This window comes from Pieris rapae, chromosome 23, assembly GCF_905147795.1.
Source record: "Pieris rapae chromosome 23, ilPieRapa1.1, whole genome shotgun sequence".
Taxonomy (NCBI): Eukaryota; Metazoa; Arthropoda; class Insecta; order Lepidoptera; family Pieridae; genus Pieris; species Pieris rapae.
The window spans coordinates 1,538,992-1,554,364 of record NC_059531.1 but is presented as its reverse complement, the minus strand read 5'-3'; the positions used below and the strand labels follow the sequence as shown (position 1 = coordinate 1,554,364).

Below are 15,373 nucleotides of genomic sequence, written 5' to 3'. Positions count from 1 at the left end.
CACTCATGCATGAAATAAGTAATATCGACAGAATATTCTTCATAAATATACGAAGACTTTTCAACATTCAAATAACATTATTTGATATGGTTTGATAAAAATCGTATAATACGTATGTTGAGTACAACAATACCACTACCACCTCCTTTAATAATGGGTAAAATCCAGGGTAAACGGTGTCTTGGTAGAAGGTAACAATCATGGCTTCACAACGGTAATATCAAATAGCTTTTTAATTATTTTAAAAACTGTATGTTAAAATCCTAAGATATAGGCACAATGAACTGTCATTTTCATGCAAGAGTCTATCCACATACACCGAGCCGACCTACCATGGATAGCTTGTATGGACAGATGGCTATTACAATCCGTCGATTGGTTATTGGCACGTTGTGCACTGATCAATTTTAAAGAAAGCTTTTTTAAGATGATGAAGATGAGATAATAAAACTATTACCAGCAATACAGGCATAATAATACAGGGTAATAGTTTTATTCTTCTTATGTGCCATTTATGTATATTTTAGAAAAGTTAGCTTGTATGCCACATCAAACATAATACTATATCTACAAAGCATCATTTATTGTGTGGAACTACAATACATAATTTAATTAACATGAATGTATCGCAAAACAGCGAGATAATAGTCACAGGGAACAAACTATGTATTTAAATTTGTTTGAATTTGTTCCATTTTTATTATGTAAATATGTACTGTGTATTTGTGTGTTGAAAATAAATATGCTATAAATTTCATTTATTTTTGATCTCATTACTAACAAAAATACTTTTCCATTTGTAAATTTCTGTATACTAATATCTTGATCTAAGAAAAGTTTTGCGTCAAGTTCAATCACCTTAAAATGGAGCTTCTAGTGTGAATTTTTCAAGTGATGTTATCTAGTGTCTAGACTGAATAGAATCTAAACTATGGACTACTTAATTAACGTTAAGTGAATGGATTTTGTTGTGGTGATAGAAGCCTATCCCGATTCCTTAACTAAAATACGTTTAGATTGTGAAGACAACATATCACATGTTAGTTTTAGCCGCGGTTCTAAAAAATTTTAAAAGGCCGGCAACGCACTCGCGAGCCCTCTGGCATTGAGAGTGTCCATGGGCGGCGGTATCACTTAACATCAGGTGAGCCTCCTGCCCGTTTGCCCCCTGTTCTATAAAAAAAATTCAATAAGGTAAAGGTGCCATAGAATTAAAACCTCTGAACCTCTTAGAGAAGATAATTTTGTTATTAAATGATTTAAGTGCGTTGTCCATGTTAAGTTGGTGTGAATGTATAATCCAAGATATGGTTCGCTTTTCTTTTCAATTAGAGGTATATAGGCAAATGTGGATTTTATTCCTTTTCGTTTCGTTGAATGTATTATATATATTATATTTTATGTATATTTATATTATGTATTCTATCTATGGTATATGTTTAATTTGTATATTTTTTGTTATGTATAATAATTGCTAACAGGAATACGTTAAACGTAACAAATTTAACTAATTAAAAATAAGTTTTGTAATAATCAGATTTGCCAACTCGCATAATGCCTACAAAATCATCTTGTCTATCTAGTTAAATGACAAACCTTGCCGGATCCCACAGCTCCTATGATGGCGCAGAGTTTCCCTTTTCTTATACGTAGCGAGATGTTCTTAAGAGCCAAGAAGTTGGGGTCCCCAGTCCAGCTGGCTGAGACGTCGTGAACCTCCACAATCATATCTCCAGGGTGGGAGAGGCTCCTACGGTTCCTCATACTGGCTCGAACACCTATTTTAAATATACATCAGCTCAGGTATAGTTTCACATTCAAGATAAAATCATATCAAACTGCCTTTCCCCCATGGGAAACCTTCCAATAGGGGAAAGGTTTATGGTAGAAGCAAACCAGCATGTCAGCTGCTACTGCCCATGAACATGTTAGTTAAATGCCAGTGTTTGAAAGAAGAGTATTTTAAGTATGGAACTCCCAGCTAAACCCCTCCTCTGAAAACCAATTCCTCTGCTTGCAAGAGGAAATGAGAGACTATCTGTTCCAGCCAAAGTTCTGCTTGTGATCATGCCAATGTCTTTGTTAGCAAAGACAACCCAAGAAATAAAATGTCTTGTAATAATGTCTTTGACGAATTTAGTATAGTGTACAATAAACAAATGTCATACTTAGAAAAGACGAGTGAAGTCTTTCTTTCTCTTTGGCCTTCCAATCTTCCAGTCGTTGACAAGAGGGTAAGATAAATACAATTCATGCGTCATGTAGGCATAATGGTATGCTACTTCGATGCTAGAATATACATTGACCAGGAGGTCTGAACTCAAAAGACGAGTTATGTAAAACCTATTATAGTCCAGTATAACTTGACACTCACCATTGCTTACACCATTCGCTGTATCTGACTTCGCCACATATGAGAGTGGTTGAATATCTCTGCTTCTGGATTTTCGTATGCTGCTATTTTTTTTAAATAGGGTGGGAGATGGCGCCACAAAGCTCCTTGTCATGTCTGGCCGATCCTCTGCAAATAAACAAAAAATCTTGGCAAGGCATAACCAGTGAAAATCGGCGGAAATATTTAACCGACTTTCAAAAGAGGTTTTAGCTTTAGTAAAGGAAAACATCGTTAACCGTTTTATGCCCAAACCCAATAACCTATCTCAATCCATTCTTGACCATCTGACATAGACATCTTAATCCAAATATTTATAAAAGTGTGACAATAACCAATCGACGGATTTTAATAACCATCTGTCAATACAATCTATCCGTGGTAGGTCGGATCGGTGTATGTAGATAGTGCGTTCAACTGTGCCAATATCCTATCTTAAGATTTTAACTTACACCAGTTTTTATAATAATTAAAAAGGTTTTTGATATGTTTTAAACATAGACATGTATATTTTAATATTATTTGTACGGTTTTATTTACTTTATTTGGTTTATATTGATAATCAAATATGATTGTAAAGAGCGAAGAGATTGCATTCTATCCGTCGTCAAAAATGCATTGTCTTCGTAGGGTTTGGGTATTGGGATGTAGATAGGAGATCGATCGACCTTTACAGTCTAAGAGTTGGTGTATTAATTATTGGGTTAAAGCGTTAGACTCTTATAGTTAACGGCGTGTCAGGCACGGAAGGCTGGCCTATTAGATTAGCAAATGATCATGAAACAGATTCAGAAATCTGAGGACAGGGCCTCAAAACTTTTTTAGTGCATCTCGTCCTAACATCGTAAAAAATATCTGCCTAAAGAAAAATAGCATAAATCGCATAAATTGTCGATTTCCACGATTTTAATTGAAGTTAATTTATTCGTATCAAGTATATTAATTAGGAAATTGTTTATAAGGGGATATAATAAAATAATTACATATTGTATAAAACATACTTTTTATTTTAATTGAATTGCAATATGAGAGCGGATAAAAAAGATAGAAGAAGAGCTGAAGAGGTGATCTGATAGAATGTAAAAGACATGGATCTGAATTCTCGACAGACAGCTCTGTCACTGAAGGTCAGAGTTGGCCAAGTGGCTTGAGCGTGTGACTCTCATTCCGGCGGTCGTAGGTTCGATTCCCGGCTGTGCACCAATGGCCTTTCTATGTGCGCATTTAACACCGACCGGTAAAGGAACCTAAAGTCGACACACGCCAGGTACAGTATAGAAATCTGAGGCCAAGACCTAAACGGTTATAGCTCCACTGATTTTTGTTTGTAAAAGACTAAATAGTATTTCTATGGCCTGGTCATATTATGTAACGTCTTGAAACATTTAAACTTTCGATATAGTCTCAAGAGATAAACTCGCAATATTAATAGCATTGTATAACCTTGTGTTCCGACATAACATTTAGAAGGATGTGAAGACGTTAGATTTTAAATGTGGTTATTTTATTGCGTGAATTTATGTGCGATAAATGTTTGCAAGCAATATATCAATCATGTATTATTCAGAGTTCGTTTCCAGACAGACAAGTTGGCGCCGATATTTCGCAGTCTGTGTAGTTTATGTATGAATTTTAATATAAACAATGAAGTAACATCATCCATATATATAAAATTCTCGTGTCACAATGTTAGTTCCCATACTCCTCCGAAACGACTCGACCGATTGTCGTAATTATGCATCAGTAGGTCTGAGAATCGGCTACAATCTATCTTTCGAACCGTTAATTGATAAGGGGTGTTCACTCCTAAACATTTTTCACACAATTTTTTTTAATATTACTTACAAATGATATTACATACAAAAATACACAGAACCCTTAATTTTCATTCTTCTACGATAAACCCCTATTTTTTTTGTTAATTTAAAACTTATGACGTGAACTCTGAGATTTAAAATCGCAGAAAACTGAAAAAGTTTTCATTCCGGAAAACCGAAAAGTCTACTGTGCTACCCGCAAAATGTTCCATGTCGGTATATACTAAAAAGGCAGGCTAGGCATTAAGAAGAAACGAAGTTCGCGGGGGCAGCTAGTAATAATATAAATACACTTTTTTAAATTTTTATTCATACAAAGATTTTCTAACAATATTAACGAGTTAACGAAGAACATGTATACTGACGAAGACAGTTTACTAATCATTTATTAGTTGTTTAAATACGTAAGTATGTTGGTATGTTAATACGTTAATTTTAAATAATATATTCCTTTTAAGCCGACTCCAAACTGCAGAAATATTGTTTGTTTTATTTGAATTGGTTGGGAGTCAAAAGATTAATAATCATATACGTAATTAAAACATTTAAATTTGTGATGCATGTCATTGTGACATATGCACTTTTTACGCACGCACATTTTTTTATTAGATTAAACCATTGAAACTATAGGGAAGAATTAATACATATTTAATGTTTTTAATTCACGTATCACAGAGAGAATTAAACCTATGATGAATAATTTTGGTTAGTGCGTGCTCTTAAATACAATACACAACATAACAATTTTCAAACGTTTAGTAATTAATTAGTGGTTGCCTGGAAGAAATCGCTCGATAGCGATAAGGCCGCCAGTTGGCCTCCTTTTCACTTGATTATGTTTAATTTATTTATTTACACTTCGTTGCAAAGAAATAAAAATAAAAGAATACATAAAAATTACAATGGATGCAACGGGCGGCTTTATCGCTAACAAGCGATCTCTTCCAGGCAACCCTAGTAAGTAAAGAAAACAATAAATAAAAATGATGAGTGCAAGAAGCGCGAGCGAAATAAAAATAAAATCAGAATATTAATAACTAACTAAAACTAAAAAGCTAAACTTAAGGATTCAAGAATAAATAATAGCGATGTAATACAAAAGAAGAGAAGATACAAGAATTATACAGGTCACGATTGATCAGGATATGATAAACTATTATACAATATAAAATTATGTTCAATGTTAAAAAATTATGTTTTGTAATAAAACTATTTATGAACACTTCGTATTTTGTATAATAATATGTACTAAGTAAGCTGTTAGATTACTTATAATTAAATAAATAAACTTACCCAATACCATGAAGTCTTGAACTCTTCTGAAGGAGACGAGGAGCTCAGCGATAAACGTAATTACCAACGGTAATACCAGTGTGATATTTATTTGGGCTGCTGATATGAACTGTTGTAGAGGGTATATCTGAAAAAATTGGCTGTTATATATACGAGAACAAAGAGAGAGAGCAGTGTTTGCCTAGTGGCTTCAGCGTGCGACGCTCATATCTGAGGTCGTATGTTCGATCCCCGGCTTGGTGCACCAATGAACTTTTCTATGTGCGCAATTAATGTTTGCTCAAACGGTGAAGGAAAACATCGTGAGGAAACCGACATGTCTTAGACCCACATACATTTTTATTATGAAGAGAAATAAAAGAAGACAACTATCTTCTCGATTACGAGCGATCTCTTCAACAAAGCAAAGCAATTAAGGTATAATATGTAACCAGTGAAAGAGATTAAAAAGAGTGGAGAGTTTATTGCCAGTTCGTCTCTTCCGTTCTACGCTTTGATTTGAGTACTGGCAGTAAATGTAAATTAGAAGCATTCAATGTTTATTTAATTTTTGACGTTCATAAGTGTAGACTGTTTTACCTACATGAATAAATGATTATTGTTTTTTTTTTTTTGAGAAAATCAAAAAAAGTAATGACTCATAAATAACGATACATTCTGTTGGATCAGTACGAAAGTTAGAGAAACGATGTGGACAGGTAATACTTGTACAGTAAAGATTTAAAAGGCGATAGAGAAGAAGCTAATCGTGAAGGGAAAGTCAATTTCAAAGCGTAGCAGAGAGCTTAAAGGATTCGCCAAGAAAGGAAGAATTTTGAGATGTGATTTCAAGGATATAGTTTTCAGAAGAGCATATGAACTCCAAATAATCCAAAATCGTTCTTAAGGTAAGAAAGAGTTTTAGCATTGAAGAGGATCTATATAAGAGATGGATAACCAGCCTAGTCGCTTACGGTACGTGACTGTACTTATATACATTATATAGGATACATAACTTTTTATTGGATAGGGGCAAACCAGGACGCCCAAAATGGGGCTGTCATCCCACTTCATCGACACCTAATTTTATAGGTGTGGCTTTTTTGTGTTTCTAACATAGCAGTCTTTTAAGAAATATTCCTCTTTGATTCAATTTTATATAAATCCTTTCTAACCGGATTAATGACAGGAAATTACGATAAGATAAAAGTCACATATTATTGCTGTGTTTTTAATTTAACATAAATAGTGTAAGCCTGTCTGTATTAGATATGAGATTAGATTTGATCTATTTAATTACCGTGAAAATAAATTAAATTAAAGTATTTAAAGATTTACTCGACACAAGAAAAGTTGGTGATTAAAAAGAGTGGCGGAGAGTTTATTGCCAGTTCTTTTCTTCTTATATATATATTTATTTTTACGTTCATAAATGTACTTCTATTGTACTTTAAAGAAATTATTCTTAAGTGCCTATCTAATACCTAATCTGCTGTTTTGCTGGTAGATTTCGCTTAAAATAAGCAATGGATTACTAGTAAATTTGAAATTGTTTGAAACATTTATTTTTACAATAATTGTCTTATTATAGAAAATATAGCTGGTAATATCTTACAATATATATAAATCTTCAGTCCCGATGTTTGTCCGCCATGGACTCCTAAACTACCGAACCGATATCAATCAAATTTGCACACCATGTGCAGTTTGATCTAACTTAAGAGATAGGATAGCTCAGATCTTTAATTATAGTCGCAATTTTTTTGATACAATTCTAACAGATGGCGCTGTGTTAAAAGTACCAACGTTTCACACAAGCTATCTACCTTTCACATCAGTTCTCCTACCTTTTCCCTCGAATAGCTTACTACTATGTACATTACAATATATACATTATAGCTATTGTTTTTGTTGAATTACGATAACTTCAAAGGCAAAGGCATCCCCCATTTTTTAATGTTAAAATTTAAATTAGAAAGGACATGACAATCTTCGATGATATGGCACTATTGGTAAGTATATAGTCGATCTCATTTTTAAAGCGCCCGTCTGGTGACCATGCCCATCTTACTAGTATGTAATATAACAAAAACCTTAGCCACAGCAACGCTTAGTGTGCGACATTGTAGATGTGGGAAAATAATAAATAACATACGTCTATCCATTTCCAGCAACTCATATGAAGTTGCAGACCCAGTTTAATTGAAATTGATAGTGCGAATACGCAATTACGAAAATTTCTAGAAGGTGATAAGATAATTATTCTCGATTTCATAATTACAATCATAATCGATGTATGTAGTGCCATTGTGCCAATGTACTTGATAATCAGATAATGTGAACAAACAATTAGAGAGAAAATACTGCATTCAAGTAGTTGTTACTGATGTGGTAAAGTGGATGGGTTGGGAATTAGATTTTATGGAGTGATTTGAGTAATTTTGAATGGCACTTGGGGTATTTTTTGAAGTGAATCTTCTTTAGGCGCATGAGGGTACTTTTTACGGAACGTTACAAAGGTGTGAAGCGTTTTTGTCGAAGAAAAGGGAGAGAGCGATTGAGAGAGAGAGAGAAAGGGAGATCGGGAACTTTGCATATTAGAACTTAAGATTGCAATTCTGTCGCATAACGTATATTATGTTTTATTGACGTAGAGTTATGTTTATAAGTAAAAGGGAACAACATGGGGTAGAGTGGTCTTAGAAAGGTCAGAATGGAGAAGATTGGAGGAGGCCTTTGCCACCTGGCAAACGGACAGGCCAAAATGGGAAAAAAGAACAATTTACGAAAAAAATAAAGAATACATTGTCATGTCCGATATAAATTATATATAATGTTTATAATTAAATAAATTTTAAAAAAATATTTCCGTCCTATTTGGCGGTATACAGGTATACAGCTTCCGCCTTCATATAAAATTTCAAATATCATAAATAAATAAATAAAAAAAAATAAAAAAAATTACCCTCAATTTTTTTTTTACTCGTGAAAGTAACTTGATAGGGAAAGCTGGCAATAAATAGATTCCTACTTTATTTTAATAACGCGAGGTAAGGACAAAGTTTAGACTACAGACGTACGAAAATAAATTTTCCTCGAAAACTTATTAGAGAATTCGACGAACCGAAGACTTCAAGAGAACAAAAACATTTCTTTTTCGCAAGCAGTGTATAATTATAATCATTTACTCCATTTAGATAACACTGATTATTATTTTACAAAGCAAAGATTTTCTTATCTGAATTTACATTGACATAATTTATATGTTCGGGGTTTGAAAATTTCAACATTAGGTATTATTATTTATTTATTCTAATAAAAATATATAAAAACAAACACTAAAAATAAAGCTAAAGATGGTTTGATGATTTGCTTTTTTTTAGTACCGAGAGTTTTTTACGCCGGCTTTTTCTCTCGGCCTACACCCTCTGTCTTCTTTGCCGATGAGTAGGGTTGCCTACAGGTTCAAATTTATTGACGTGGAATAAGTGATACCTGTCTATCTTATGTTCCATAATAAACGTATTTTATTTTTATTTTATTTTATTCTTGCACAAAATTAACAAAAAACTAAATAAAAACTCTATAGTTTATTATATATTTTTTGTAAAACAATTTTTTATAGAATTTGAATTTCATTAATTTTAATAGAATTATTACTATCATTGCTATTGTTATTATATATTTTTGATATATGTAGTAGTGACAAGAAAAATATGGCGCGTAACGTAAAACTGTGACGCGTAACCGAAAAATGTAACGGATATTTTTTTCCAACGCCGATAAATAAGTTTCACTTCAAAAATTATAATTGGTATTAATTTCGACACTTTTAATATTTTAATGACAATTAAATCCACTAAATTCCTAACATAATATCTTCCTTTTTCACTCCCTCTTAGTTTCGTAAATCTTAAGTTTTAGATTTTTCAGATATGTAAATATGAGTATTTATTTATTTCCAGAGATAGAGATAGATGTCAAGACTTAAAATTACTTTGCCAAAGAAGTTTCACTTCTGTCACGTGTACTTTGTACGCACGCACTTTTTTATACACGGTATCGCTTAACATCAGATGAGCCTCCTGCCCGTTTGCCCCCTGTTCTATAAAAAAAAAAACATTATATTTATAGATCTGTTAATACTTACAACATTTGCAGTGAGGACATTTCCAAATACCAATGTATACATCAGTATGGCGACGAAGAGCGCCGATCTCTCTGTGAATGTCATGAATCCGAGGAAAATTGTTCGCAATATCGTTGCAGTTTTCACTTCCACCATTTCATCTGCGCGTTTCTCACCAACCACCTTTTGGAATGGCACTTCCCAGGCGTACATTTTGATAACCTGTAATTAAACATTGTAATTAAAACATTGACAAACAACTGATACACAGCTTCTCTAACAGCTGTAGATATACTTTATAATAATAATAATAATTTATTTATTGCAAGAATATGGTACAAAATGCTAAGGTGGTACAATCGTAAGTCGTTCGCATATTCTGCCACACACAGTGGCGCGCAAATTTACCTTAATTTACATTTTACATTATCAGTCTAACTCAATTCTTATATTATCTGTATCGTACATATTAAATTTGTATCAATTACATCTCACACAAATAATCATTTATTGAATAGTACATTTTTTCCAAATGTAATGCACTAGTCGCTTTTTAAAGACTCTAGTCGGAAGATCTTTTAATTCTTTCGATAATTTATTGTAAACTTTAATTGCCATACAAAAGGTGTTTTTCCGAAACAAATTTAGGTTCTCATCCTATTTAGTTATCTAATGCTTGCTAATACATACACAATATATATAACTGTCGACATTTATTACACTTAAATTTAAATACACAATTCGCTAGCTGGCAAGCGTTGTATATTATCTTTTGTTAGGTACATATAAAAAATTAACAAATTATATGTTGAGTTCACGATGTTAAAAAAAACATAACTTTGCACCAATAATTATATATAATATCCAAATACAGCTTAAACAATCTCACTATTTGTATATTTTAATCGATTGGAATAAATACACAGACGCACATAGTAGAAATAATGTATTATTTTTAAGTAATAGGGCTAAAAGGGTTGAAGGCTTACGTGATGTTAAGTGATACCGCCTATAGACACTTAATACCAGAAGCCTCGCGAGTGCGTTGCAGGCGTTTAAATAATTGGTACGTTCTTGTCTTGACCCTAAGTCGAATTTCCTTAAGACACGCTCATCTGTGGATCAACGCACGAGGAGTCTTATAAACACTGCGTTCAATTCTGATTTCTCAAAACCACTAGTCCAAAACCCATTGACCTGCGTCATGCATATATCACACTGGAACGCATTTCGTTTTACAAAACTACCCAAAAGGTCCTTCAAGAAATTGACAGTAGTAACATGTACACTTATGAACGTCAATTGTTAGTCAATTATAAGTGATTCTAATTTTACATTTACTGCCAGTTCTCAAATCAAGGGCGTAGAACGGAAGAGAAGAACTGGCAATAAACTTTCCGCCCCTCTTTTTAATCGCCAAGTTTTTTTACACAATGTTTGTAAGAAGCTGCAACCATTACACTATGTTTCATATGACATCTTGAGTAATAAAGAATAATAAAATAAATTAGAAATAAAGATTAACATTAACAAAGATTGAACCAATTAGAAGGCTGGCAATGAACTTGGAATCCTGGCAATGTTGCCATGTATCACTTAACATCTGATGAGCAGCATGTTAACCCTTGTTATATAAGAACGATTATATATGTATTTAAATTGTAATCACCTGTATCCCGTTGATGACTTCGCTCATCACCTTGATTCGTTCATCAGTCTTTTCAGCTGTGCGGAATCTGACTTTACCCATGAAGCTACCAAGACCACCTGTAATCAATAGCTTTGTTACGAATTTAAACTAGGTACGACATTTTTGTGGCATTTCAAAGTTTTTTTTTATAGAACAGGGGACAAACGGGCGGGAGGCCCACCCGATGTTAAGCGACACCGCCGCCCATGGACACTCTCGATGCCAGAGGGCTCGCGAGCGCGATGCCGGCCTTTTAAGAATTTGTACGCTCTTTTCTTGAAGGACCCTAAGACGAATTGGTTCGGAAATGCTTCGTCTGAAAGCACTAGATACTTAGAAAATAGGCGATTAAGTGGAATTAATAAACCGTTCACTATGTTTCAGGAATTCAGAAGCTCTTTAGAACACACATTTGATACACATAAAATATTGAAGATGTGTTTTACCAACATTAACCTAACCTAGCATTGTTTTGCAGGCTCTTAAATCTTAATGTGGTTTAAGTTTTCATTTTGTTTGTTTATTACTGATATTTTATCTTTTAGTTTTAGTTGTTTTTTTATTTATTTTGTGGTCGTTTCTTTATCTTTTGATATATTGCTTAAGTTATAATGTAATTGATGTGTATGTGTGTGATAAATTGGTGAAGTCATATTTTCTTTCATTTTTAGGCATACACTTTGTTTTAGAATGTATATATGTACTAGCGGATCCGACAGACGTTGTCCTGTCTACACGTCTTTAATTTGAAAATTGCAAACTTTTTTTAATAAGCTAAAACATTCTGGACCATTTTGATGAAAATTATTATTCAAATGTTATGACAATATCTAACGATCCAGCACATGGTCTACAATAACACAATGATAACAAAAAAAATTTTTTAATTTGATCGCAGCGCTGTCGGGACAGACTAAATATTAAAATAAAAATTCGAATATTATTTAAAATCTGACACTGCGATGGTAGCGCCGTCTGTCGGATCCAATGTAAAACATTCCAAAATCAACAACTACTAATAAATTAAAAATTAATTAAAAAAACATTGTCCAGCGGACAAAATTGTGAATCTAAACCATTCCCAGATCCCCTTGAACACACACAAAAAATTTCATCAAAATTGGTCCAGTCGTTTAGGAGGAGTTCAGTCACATACCCACGCACACAAGAAATATATATATTAAGATATTATTTTTTAAAAAATAAAAAAAATAAACATTAAGACGACTCAGTATAATGTTTAATGTTTAAAGAACTTTATTTCTCATTACAAAAAGAATATTTACATGAGAAAATTAATATTAATATGTATATATACGAGCGAGATACACGTCGCCATTAGCCGTCTCAATTTTAGTCAACTGTGTTCACTCATAAATCTTTACTGCCTTTTTGATTTTGTCAAACACTCCAATATTGCGAATTTTAGATGTTAATCTAGTGAATAGGCTATCTCGCTCTTACAACTTGATTTGTTGATGTTAATTGATATATATATACTTTTATAAGACATTTTCCCTAAAGAGCTTTTGAACAAAAATGTTCAATACCAGTAAACTATTTTCGAATTTACTGTGGGACATTGCATTTAAAACCTTATATCTTGTAACACATTTATTTCTTTTCTCACAGTAGTTGCCCGGAGCGATCGCATGAAAGCGATATGGCCACCAGTTGCCCCCTTTTACATTTAAATATTTATATAGTATATTTAATTTTTATATAGTAATACAACGATGTGTTAATAAATAAATTTATAAAATTGAATATTACATTATAAATGTGTGTATTAATCTGAAACGTATAACGAATCGTACCACGAGATCGGTATCTAAGCTAACATATACATATATAAACGTAGCGCAACCGAGCCGCCATTTTGGATTTGTTCTATTTTGATTTATAGCATATTCTCTTAAGAACTCAACTACTTATTAATTTGCGCAAAACATCGCTTCGCTAATGACAAAGATGATTAAGGAATTTATATCTAATTAGCAGTTTGTAAGGAGTTTATAATATTATCTTTATAGGAAACGGAAGCAAACATCTACATTTAAATGTATAAGGAATATTTAACTTAATCTCAAGAACCACCACTTTGTGGAACCAGCTGCCGACTGAAGTATTTCCGAAACAATTCGACTTAGGGTCCTTCAAGAAAAGTGCGTACCAATTCTTAAAAGGCCGGCAACGCACTCGCGAGCCCTCTGGCATTGAGAGTGTCCATGGGCGGCGGTATCACTTAACATCAGGTGAGCCTCCTGCCCGTTTGCCCCCTGTTCTATAAAATAAAAAAAGGGCCATATCTGTGTTGGCTCATCACCGGCCACATACTGCAGTATCACGACTTTGGATGCTTCAAGTAGGGAGTTGTTTCTTCGTCTGCTGCAGGACCTTATCCAGAGTTAAGGGTGTCTGCTACTTTTTTTTTTTAGTTACTACTTTTTTTACGCTACTGTGAATAGTCTAGTTAATAGGCTATCTCGCTCTTACAAATTGATTTGTTGATGTGTTTTGCAACTTACCGTAAATTTGTTAATCATGCTCTGAATTAAATTTAAGTTTTCAATTAGTTTTATTTATTATTATTTTTTTGTCGTTGTCTAAATGTTTACCTTATATTCTAATATAATGTTTATTTTTTAAAGTCATATTGTCTTGTACTTTTTAAGCCATTTATAACTTATAAATAAATAAGATCCCATTCTATATTAGCAGGATGCAAAGAGCAGACGAAGAACAGAACAGAAGATGCTCATTAGCATCTCGGGGGCTCTGTCCCAATGGGACGAGACAACTTGAAGTGCACCAATTACCACTGAACATGTACCTGCCAACGTATGTCTCCCTTTTTACAAATGTTAATTAAGTTTAAATTAATGTTAAGTAATGTTGTAGCTACTACATTTGCGAAGATAATTCTCATGTATTTCTAGTAAATTGGATTCTATATTTCGACTAAGAAGTTATCTTATCTTTTACTCTTTATTTATTTATTTATTTAGTACTCCTACAGCTAACATAAATTATATATAATTACAAACAAATACACTGAGAATATAGCCAAAGATGGAATACATGATACATTTAACAATAAAAAGATTTATAAAAGGGAACAAACAAACAAAAATTATTTAATACATTTCACTAATTGTGATTTAATTTATTTAACTTAGCCTAATTTGGCTGTGTTGTGTGATGGTGTAAAAGTGTGGGTATGTACGTGATGGTGTGTATGTGGGGTGTGCTCATGATGTGGGTGATTTTGCGCTATGGATATTCTTAATACTTTTTTAACCACATTCCGCGATAACCTAAACAAGTCAAGGCCTAAATAGTGGTCATTGTATGTCCGGGCAGCGCGATGCAAAACTGAGTTTTGTAATATTGTTCCAACTGAACGATTAAGAATTATTAATTTTAGCTTCACGTGTATGTAATATTTTTTTATAGAACAGGGGGCAAACGGGCAGAAGGCTCACCTGATGTTAAGTGATAACGCCGCCCATGGACACCTCAATGCCAGAGGGCTCGCGAGTGCGTTGCCGGCTTTTATAATTGTCGAAGAATAGGTTATAAATAAAAATAAATATAATACCTTGTATTGGTAGTGCGATGACAATCAAAGCGGCTAATCCCAGCAGAGCGGCATATCCAGCTTGCAAATACCCCAAATAGCAGACAGCTGTTAGCTGTATTGGTATAATCCACACATAATGAAGGAAGAGGAAGGCCAGATCAAACCTCTGGAGATCGTTCGACAGGATATTTACGACCTTACCAGCTGTCGTCTCCCCCAGAGACCCATTGTTCATCCTCATTATCTACGGAATAAATTATTCACATTTAATCATTAATCGAAGAGCAGTGTTGGCCTAGTGGGTTCAGCGTGCGACTCTCATACCTGAGGTCGTAGGTTCGATCCCCGGCTGTGCACCAATGGAATATCTTTCTATGTGCGCATTTAACATTTGCTCGAACGGTGAAAGAAAACATCGCGAGGAAACCGATATGTCTTAGACCCAAAAAGTCGGCGATGTGTATCAGGCATAGGCTGATCACTTACTTGC

The 15,373-nt window shown here is 33.5% G+C and overlaps 1 protein-coding gene across 1 annotated transcript in view; it reads right to left on the bottom strand.

The window, feature by feature from the left end:
- The window catches only part of LOC110993961 (ATP-binding cassette sub-family C member 4-like), a 56,793-nt gene that overhangs the window by 29,096 nt on the left and 12,324 nt on the right, over positions 1-15,373 (bottom strand). Inside the window, exons 4-9 of the mRNA XM_045633565.1 lie at positions 14,902-15,127; positions 11,280-11,377; positions 9,632-9,832; positions 5,503-5,629; positions 2,375-2,521; positions 1,597-1,778 (exon numbers count right to left, since the gene is read on the bottom strand). Of these exons, the coding sequence (XP_045489521.1) occupies positions 1,597-1,778; positions 2,375-2,521; positions 5,503-5,629; positions 9,632-9,832; positions 11,280-11,377; positions 14,902-15,127 (981 nt within the window). The remainder of the gene's footprint in view (positions 1-1,596; positions 1,779-2,374; positions 2,522-5,502; positions 5,630-9,631; positions 9,833-11,279; positions 11,378-14,901; positions 15,128-15,373) is intronic.